The 10,000-nt window shown below is 37.6% G+C and overlaps 1 protein-coding gene across 1 annotated transcript in view; it reads right to left on the minus strand.

Moving 5' to 3' along the window:
- The window catches only part of LOC138011028 (DDB1- and CUL4-associated factor 1-like), a 46,939-nt gene that overhangs the window by 35,957 nt on the left and 982 nt on the right, over positions 1 to 10,000 (minus strand). The window contains 7 exon segments of the mRNA XM_068858042.1: positions 51 to 152; positions 922 to 1,097; positions 2,003 to 2,261; positions 3,795 to 3,862; positions 6,692 to 6,761; positions 7,849 to 8,039; positions 9,450 to 9,526. Coding sequence (XP_068714143.1) covers positions 51 to 152; positions 922 to 1,097; positions 2,003 to 2,261; positions 3,795 to 3,862; positions 6,692 to 6,761; positions 7,849 to 8,039; positions 9,450 to 9,526 — 943 coding nt within the window.

Consider the following 10,000-nt stretch of genomic DNA (forward strand, 5'->3'; position numbering starts at 1 on the left):
ATCACGCGTTGGGTTGATAGCGTTAGAAAATAATATCACTATTCTCTCACCTTAAGAGCTTCAAACACGAGTTGCATATCAACTGGTCCCTTGAAAGTGATGTAGTGCATTACAAGATCAAGTGCTTTGTTTTCAAACACAGCTGGTAACAACTGACGCAAAACGAAAAAATAAAAATAATCCTGATAACAAAGAAAGACTCAAAGATAATTTCAGTTGTTTGATGGTGTCACTATCTAGTTTAATATGTATAATAATAATTGCACTTGCACCAGTCAGTGATAGAGTTTGCATTGTGAGCTCATTACAGCTGCCAGACAGACTACATAACGTGACATCAGTGGTGGGAAACGTTTGCAGAATTTCAGTAAACAGGGTTGATTCCCCACAACTGACATCACAGCCTCTTGAAAATCACTGACGGCAAATAGTACACTTAATCTGAGCCAAAATGCATTTCCCGTATAGGCTCTTAAAGACAAGGCCTTAAAGGTCCCTTGAAACTGATGTAGTGCATTACAAGACCAAGTGTTTTGTTTTCAAACACAGCTGGTAACAACTGAAGCAACACGGAAAAAAAACCACAATAATTCTGATAGTTAATTAATTAAGTAATTATTAATTAGCGATAATTAATTAATTAATTTATTTATTTATTAAAATACCATTCCCCCTATAGGCTCTTAGAGACAAGGCCTTAATTTAAAGGGATTACGGTAAGAGAAGTGTCTCCAATGACTGGAAAAATGGGAACAAGCAACCAAAAACTTGACCAACCAGTGAAATCACCACAGCAGTTCTTTGGAAGGCGCCTTACAGACCCTATGGTACAAACCCAGTCAGTTGCAAGATGAGTACCTGTTTCAAAAGAAAACAGGTGTATTCATTGTTCCCTTACAAAAGATGGCACTTGACAAATACCTCTTGATATTCACCCAATGGTGTCAGGTATTGTAAGATAAGTCTTTGTTGCATCCCAAGTGTCAGGGGATGGAGAGAATAGGACACAGGAAGGATGTGATACCCTCCCTTACTTGACCGTGTTGTTTTGCTTGGCTTGGTGGAAGAAGAATACTTTGACTGCTGGACGCTCTTACCTGGAACACAAAAATCACAAAGTCAACAACAGGAGCACTTATGTGTCAGTTGTGGTGAGCAGCTTTGTTAGCAGGAGGCACATTAAGGGCCGGGCACAGCGCAAATGGACCGTCTGTGAACACCCTTTTGCCACAACTTTGCCTGGCTGTTTTCATCTTTTCTGCTTACTATATACCGGTAGATCAAAAACATTAGAAATGCGCAGCTGTCAAACAGTGATGACCTCCTGATCAAAATCCTAAATAAAACCCTTGTGTTAGTTCGGTGCATGTGCCATGACGTCCTGCCTTCCCTTCCTGTGCACTTTAGGACGTAACCCTGGCAACTTGCGGTTGTGTAGTGGGAAACGTGTGTCTTTGGAGCATTTTCAGCCATTGTTTACCCTTTCCTTTTTCCAATGTTTATGACAGGTGCCTGTATCCTGTGCTGCATGGGGGTCATGGCTGGCTTGCAAATTGAGCAGTGGCAAAGATGCCTGAAAAAATCCAGGCTCTAAAGGCGCTGTTACACTGTGAAATGTTTTGTGCAACTTGTCTCACAATGCTTTGGCGACAATGTGGCGAAACAAGTTGCACGAAACATTTCACAACTTGTAACATACCCTGCAATGGCCAAAATCGTTGCGAGAAAAGAAAGAAAGAAAGACTGTACCTTATTTTATCGTTTTCAAGGTGTCATGAGTGTCTGGAAAGGTTTCAAAATTAGGGTTAAAGTTATGGAAATTAAGAGAGCAGAAATCAACGCTGCACTTTATTAACGTCGTGGAAAACAATGCTCAACATGATATTAGCGTGACTTAAATTAACATGAATGTTAACGATTCGCGTTAATTGCATGGAGAGTGTAATAAGGTAAGGTAAGGCTATAATAAGGTAAGTTATAAAATCTGCAAAAGGACACCTACCCCTATTACTAACACCACCGTTTATTTCATCAACATCACCATTACACAGGTTTGATTCATGACTGTTTGACGGGCCGGCTACAGACTCAGCCATGTTTGCTCGCTTGCTCTTACAATTGACCGGGTTGCTTCCACTTTCAGCCCTGTTCTTGCTTGTTTTAGCCTTGATGATAACTCTGTTATTAAAGTCTGCTATTGCAGGCTGCGTCAGGTCTGACAAGTCTTTTGCAATGTGTAACCGGCGCAACATACAAGGTACCTATAAGTACGAAGAGTAAATTAATTAGGAAACAGAGCAACAAACTATAAAGGCAGATTAGAAATATAATCACAATAATTCCAAAAGGTCTTGAGAACAGCAGATGAGAAATAACTTGAAGAAATAAAAATTCCTGTCTTCAAGTTAAATCACATTTTATTATTTTTATTATTATTATTATTATTATTATTATTATTATTATTATTATTATTATTATTATTATTATGTGCGGATATTTGAGATACACGGTCTATATGTTTTTATACCCGGGGTGTTTTATGGACACTCTGCATCATGGAATTCGTAATTTTATAGAATTTTGAATTTTTTTTATTATCAATCATTTCTATTCCTTTTAATGTAAGTAAGTGAAATAAATAAAGTTGTTTCATTATAATAATAATAATAATAATAATAATAATAATAATAATATTATTATTATTATTATTATTATTATTATTAACAGCAAGGATGCTCTGTAAGTTTATGTTTATCAGGAGCTTCAGGGAAAGAAAAATCCACCTTTTTTTACTCATTTTACAAGACTTGTTTCTTGCATATTTTATTAAAGTACAACCTTTCACATTAAATGCAATGAATGAAATAGCGAACAGTACATGTAATACGTAGCTCACATCTCTTACCCATCACATTCTCATCTTCATCAGTTATGAGAAATAATTAGACTTTTCATTCTCATTAATTAAGGTCCCAGTCAAGTAGACAACTATACGGTAGGTCCCACTTGACTGCTCAGTTCACAGCTCATTTGCTGTGTTGTGGTTCAATTTTTTTCTTTGGTTGATAACTAAATAGCATGTCCAATATACACAACTGACTATGATTCGTCAAACTGATGGTCCATTGGTACCAATGGTAGGATTGGTACCAATAGAAAAGGATGTCATTCCATTGGTTCTGTTGGTGAATGTGCCACTCATTAAGGGGACTTTGATTACTTTCTCACGTGGTCTGGCTGGGTACAGGTCAATTCCGATGGTCCATTGATACCAATAGAAAATGATCAGATGTCATTCCAATGGTTCTACCGGTGAATGTGCATCTCATTAAGGGAACTTAGAGTCAGTATTAATTTTTGTCATGTGATCTAGCTGGGTACAGGGCAATTCCGATGGTCCATTGGTACCAATAGAAAATGATGTCATTCCAATGTTTCTATTGGTGAAAAACAAGTTCCCCTTTACACCAAGTAAAAACGCGCTAATAATTATAATTATGAATATTCCTCATGCTACATTAGCCAACCACACAAAACAAGTTCGCTTTTACACCAAGTAAAAGCGCACTATAATTATTATCATGAATATTCCTCGTTCTATAAGCCAAACAAACAAGTTCGCTTTCACACCAAGGAAAAACACCCTATCATTATTATGAATATTCCTTGTTCTATAAGCCAACCATGCAAAACAAGTTCGATTTTACACTAAGTAAAAAAATAATGCAGTAATCTCCAGTTAGATTGGACAAATTCATCAACATAACACATTTCTAAATCATGCCAAAACTTGCCAAGGTAGCATTTTCTTCTCTAAACACTGCAGCAATGTCTTGACTTTCCATTGCAAATGCCAAAAGACCTGTGATCAATAAAGTTGCAAAAATATCCATATTGGACTATGGAACCACATAAAACATCTAAAATTTACTTATAATTGCCTGCATACAGGTGGGTTGGGTTTAATTACTAATTTATTAATTACCAATTAATTAAAGGGACTGTGTCATAAAAATTAATTCAGCCAAATTTAGTGACTGGAAACCGGCAACCAAATCAAGCGAAAAGTAAATTGAAAAAAACTACTCAGAACATTGTATAAAACAGCAAATTAAAAGGAGGTAGGAAGGGCAAAATTGGAGAAGATGAAAAAGGCTTGTGATTGAATGGGTTTTTGAAAACTGTTCAGCCTAACAGTTTTTCAAAGTTGATCTCTGTTGTTTATGACTTAAGGGGGCTCAAACCAGTTTTAACCTTTCGACAAACTACTACATGTATTTGGAAGGATTGAATCTACCAAACTTTTCCACTTAAAAGTAATGACTGTTTTGATGTCATAGAGCAGTTTTCAAATGAGTGTCGTAAAACCAAAACCAAATTAAGTACTTTGGCCAATCAAAAAGGACGGAGACAATCCGTTAAACCAATCAAAACTCGAAGTAATTACATGTAGCCGACACAAAGCGTGGGAAAATGTGCACACACGAGCCACAATTGGTTTAATTTGGTTTCACTTCTGATTGGTTGAAAAAGTGGCGCGAGAACTTTGAACCAATCACTGAGTGAAGTAATCATGAATAAACCAAAGCAATTCGCTAATTACTTTCGACACACAATTGAAAACCGCTCTATGTGAAAGACCAATAAATGCTTAACAAGATGACTCATTAATGCGATGTGATGGGTTAACATGACAACAAAATCTAAAAACAGCCTATACAGTACTTTGGCTTTAAACACACCAATTTCAAATAGCACTCTCAGTTTGATAAACAGTAAATATTTAAGTCTAAGCACCCATTTTAAAACGGTTCGCTTTCAATAACTGCGTGGCTACGTTATTCACGGTTAGGGTTGGAACCTGTAATAACCATTTATGATTGATTTTATGGGGAGTCAGGGTGGTTTAGAGGTTATTAACTTCACCTCCCACATCTGTGACCTGGATTTAACCCTGGCCTCGAGGTCGTATGTGGGCTGAGTTTCAGTCGATCTCAATCTGACTCTGAGGGTTTTTCTCCCGGTACTCCGGTTTTCCTCCCTCATCAAAATCGACTCTCAGTCAATTACATCTGGCCGTGGATGGATACCCTCGATAGGGACATTAACCTCTTGTTTCCTTCCCTTTCATTGAGTTAAATCAGAAACCCATAAGGGTTGAAACGTGTAAAGGCCCCTTGTGTGCTGAGAAACAAGCTTCTGAATATTCAATTTGCTAAGTACCATATTTGGAACAACAAGAGAGAAACATTCAACCAATCAGTTTGCAAGAACACCGAGACGCAATACCGAAAATGTTCTCGCGCAACATTAACTGGAGCGAGGGGTTTCCAAATATGGTACTTAGCACTGAATATTCGGAAGTTGTGAACGCGCGTTACACGTTTCAACCCTTATGGGTTTCTGGTTAAATGAATAAAGTTGGTATTTCACTTTTATTTCATATTCTAAGAAGACTCCTGTTTGAATAGCAAATATACATAGGTTGGTGTACGAGTCCCGTACGAATAGCCCCTGCGGACATTTTTTGTCCTGAAGCTTTGAGTTGTTGAAATCAAGTTTGAAAACAAATAATGTTTGTTACTTTTATGACCCCCAAGTTATGATGATTTGATTTAGTTATCATAAGTGAGAGTGTGGCGTCTTCAGTGGTGAAGCGGTTTCTATAGAGTAGAAGCTCCGGGTTCAAATTCATTCCACTGATATTTTTAATTTCCTTATTTTCTCTGCTACCACAAGTCCTGGATCAGAATGTTCAAAATTCACGATAATAGTGAATTCAAAGCAAAGTAAGAATTCATGATAATCGTAAATTCATAGCAGAGAACGTACCCCCCAAAATGAACTGTGAAAATATCGAATAAAATAAGCATTCTAAAAAAGATTCTGTATATGAATACCTTCTACGCTTTGCGGATGTCATTTGTTAATCTGATTAATTTAATACATGACCAATGGCCGTGAAACCTTTTACTGGCGCCGTTTGAACAACAACAACAACAACAACAAGACATACATTTATTATTAAAGTACACGACAGAACGTCCAACTGGATCTCTTAATAGAGGTTCTTGCAAAGGAAAGGAAACTCTCGATCCTAAATAACACTGAATTTTTTTTCATTCTCTTATTTAACATGAAATTTAATTCCAACCAAAAGGCTCTAAGATGATGTGAAAAAAGTTACAGGTGGAGTAAAAATATTACTAGATGCAGGGCTCGAAATTGCGACCAATACGGTTGCATTTGCGACTAAAATATCTGGAGAAGTCGCAAATTTGCGACTTGTTGTCACCTTCGTTCTTTCGAAACAAAAGGATTAGCAGTTGCCACTTTGCTGCTAATTTTGCTAAAATAGATAAATAAATATTAAATGACAAAATTATTTTGTTTCTCAAAGTGAATTTTCTCTGAAGGTAGCGTAATTGTATAGTAATTTAGCTGCGATGTTACGTGCACAGCTCCATTCCTTCAATCATTCGCCATTTTCAGCAGTTTCTTTACACACAAGTATTGCGGGCTCATATTTTTTTGCAAAACCGCTGACAACACAATGCAGCGCGGCGATTTTGCGACTAAAATTTACGAAATTGCGACTAAATTTTCCTATCTTATCGCAAAACACGACTGGATTTTTTCGTTAATTTCGAGCCCTGAGATGAGATGTAAATAATATCGAACTTAACCTCACCTGTAGCATAAGAACGCAGGGGCTCCATTGCTTCTCTTGCCCATTTACAAAGCCGGTTGAGCATTGCTTCCTGAAATTACATAACAAAGAGTTGAAATAATTATTTATTATAATAATTTATTATTATTATTTGTAGCCCTGATTTTTAGCATGTCATACATTATGAAATGCAGGTTATTCTTGCCAATGGATTCCTTTCAAAAAAGGACATTCAATATTGTAAACTCTGACAATAGTTTTAGATACAAATTTTAAAAAATTAATTAATTAATTAATTAATTAATCATTTGGACATAAGCAAAATGGATACACTTCTAGCATGAAACCTACGGAGGGTATCTCGTGGCTGGAGTTCTTTAAAGTTTTTGTTGAAGAAAGAATACAAGTCAGAGTATCTGTAAAAACCAAAGACAAGTCATACTTGAAGCTTGCCTATGCTGTGAACTCAAGGATTTGGAAATGGGCCACATCAGACAGTGAGAATACAATTTGGTCAAATAACCAGTGGGACTGAAATTGACTTCGACTTTTAAAATAATGTGGTTAAATGCAATTTAAATAAGTTAACAACAAAGAGATGCTGGTTTTCTGTGTGTTTGGGTCAACAACCAGAGCAGTTAGCTCCATAGTGGTCAATGGTTCATTCCTATCTGCACAGGCTCATGTAGGCCAAGCAGTCTCAGTGTAGCGGCCATTTCTGAGCTATGTTGGTGGAGGATTGGGTTTCTGTGCATTTAGGTCAACAACTAGAGCAGTTAGCTTCAGAGTGGTCGACGGTTTGTTCCTATCTGCACAGGCTCATGTAGGGCAAGCAGTCTAATTGTAGCGGCCATTGCTGAGCTACGTTGGTGGAGCATTAGCTATGTTATTCATGCAGTTTTTTCTTGCGGCATTCCCAAGTTCTGCCTTCCCCCCCACCTCCTTCCCTACTCTCATTCTGTTAACACAGTGTGATGGGTGCCCGGATGTCTCGGTCTGGAAGCTCATGACTGGGTTCGGGGGATTGCTAACCATGGGAGAATTTTACTGTCTAGGGCTGGCTGATCACAGGGGAGGCCCCTGGACATCGCGGGCACTCAACATATAGCTCAATGCAGTTGTTTATTTCTCTAAATTCTTTATGAATAAAAAGTTCTCTCTCTTAGGTTAACACAAACCATATCCTGGAAAACTGCTGCACTCTCTAATCCCGGCATGGCATTCAGCAGAACTCTAGCAGCAATGCAGTTCAAATCAAACTCCTCCATGGTGCTCATGATGTAAGCATTCACAAGCTTGTCCATGAAATCATCATTTCTGAACAGAGTCTTCAGAAGATGGCCCAAGGCACAGTCTGGATCAGCTCTGCCTTTAACAATAAGTATTATAATAAATACTAAACTTTATAGTTTTTTCAGAACTGTTGTCATCAAGAAACCTTGTCTAATTAACAATTAGACCTGTAGCCTGCAAGGGCTACGGGTCAATAGCCCATGAGGCGAGGCCAAATGGGCTATTGTCCCGTGGCCCTTGAGGGCGAAGGGCCTAATCGTTTTAGTATCAAAAGAAAAGGCAATAATAAAGTTAGGAAATGCAAGTTGAAAATATATTTATTTGGGAATAAAACGAAAGAAAGCCTCACGCTTTTCACTACTCGAGGACTATTACCAATAGTCCTCTTAGACTAGTAGTGTAGCCAATCAAAATGCAGCATTTGCATTAGTCCACTAGTTGGGTGATACTAATAATTATTAGTAGCTGAGGAGAAAGGAATGAAACACTAAAGAACTCACTAAAATTTGTGGTATCTAATTAGCTGTCATTTTGCACATATCTGCCTTATTCACCCTGAAACCTACCATGCAGATCACATGGCTTTGCTAGCAGAGCAGTCAGTCACTTGGTTGACAGAATAACAAACCTCCCTCCTAAGTGTCAAAAATATTTATTAAATCACTCAGGAGAAATGTGATGCCTTTGTTTGTACTTTGGAATCATAATTGCATTCACTGTATGAGGTGAACAAAATAGTATCTGTAAGCAGCCGAGGGACCCTAGCTCTGATGTCAAATCATTTGACTTCCCTTAGGCTAGTTGAAATCTTAATATTCAAGGGCTTTCCTTCAGCCTCTTCTTACGCCTCTCTCATCGCTTAAACAACCCCCATTAATGAGTGAATCGCCTTGCATTAGACAGAGTAAAAACTGTAACTCTTGCTCTCAGGACTGAAAGAGCTAAAGGGGACAATATGGTCTTTAAAGAGATGAAGATGTTGTTAACCCATTCATCCCTGACACAGCCCCCCGTCAACGAGTAAAATCATCTGGCATTAGACAGAGAAAAACATCAAAGCATCACTCTTAGAAGAGAAAGGGTCAATGGGGATATAGTTTTTGAGTAGACAGATGTTTTTATTCCTTTGACCTTTAAGCTGGTTCCTACCAGCGAGCGAGTGCAAAGAAATTGTTCAATGGCAGTATTGTGACATTTATTCAAAAAAAATTATTGCAAGGTTATTTACAGCGACAAATGAATGAAGGGGGTAGTTTCTAAAGAAACTGTGGTGCTGTGTCGGTGGGCAAGTAGTATACAAAAATTTGGTTTTATCAACAGAGTTGATAATGTAAATTGACCACAGTACAGAGATTGAATCTCTGTAAAACCACATGTTTGTACTAATTTTTACAGCGACAGGTAACAAAATTGTCTGGCGTTTAACACCATAGAATCTTTTAAGTGTCACTCTGAGGAGAGAAAAGTGTTAAACTACAAGAATTACCTGGATGCCGATCGTCAAAGGGATCTGGATCTAACTTGTGGTAAACTCCATTCTCACGCTCTACCAATTGTGCAATCCTATTGCCGAAAAACAATAATAATATTACAATGATGAGCCCTCACACAAATAATTTATCATTTTGGAGAATTCATCAAATACCTTCTACAGTGTATCAGGCCTCACTCATTAAGTTTTAATGTTTACTGCTTCCTTTCATATACTACTGATGACATACTAGGATTTTTCTTTTTATTAAAATATCATATATGTATCTTCACCATGCCCATTGAAGATATTACACGGATCAGAGGGAAGTCGAAACATACATCAGTGGAATGAGATAGAGATCGAACTGGTGACCTCCAGCTCAGAAGGCCACCCACTAACCAGCTGGACTACATCTGTCTCTCATTACATGGCCGCTTACACGTAGTAGCATACTTTTGTAATGCATTCTTCTCTACAACTGTAACAGTAACATTTTTATGGCTCAATTTGACATCACCATTTGCAAAACAAGCATGTTCTAGCAGTTGGTGACTACTTTTTCG

This window comes from Montipora foliosa, chromosome 7, assembly GCF_036669935.1.
Source record: "Montipora foliosa isolate CH-2021 chromosome 7, ASM3666993v2, whole genome shotgun sequence".
NCBI classification, from domain to species: Eukaryota; Metazoa; Cnidaria; class Anthozoa; order Scleractinia; family Acroporidae; genus Montipora; species Montipora foliosa.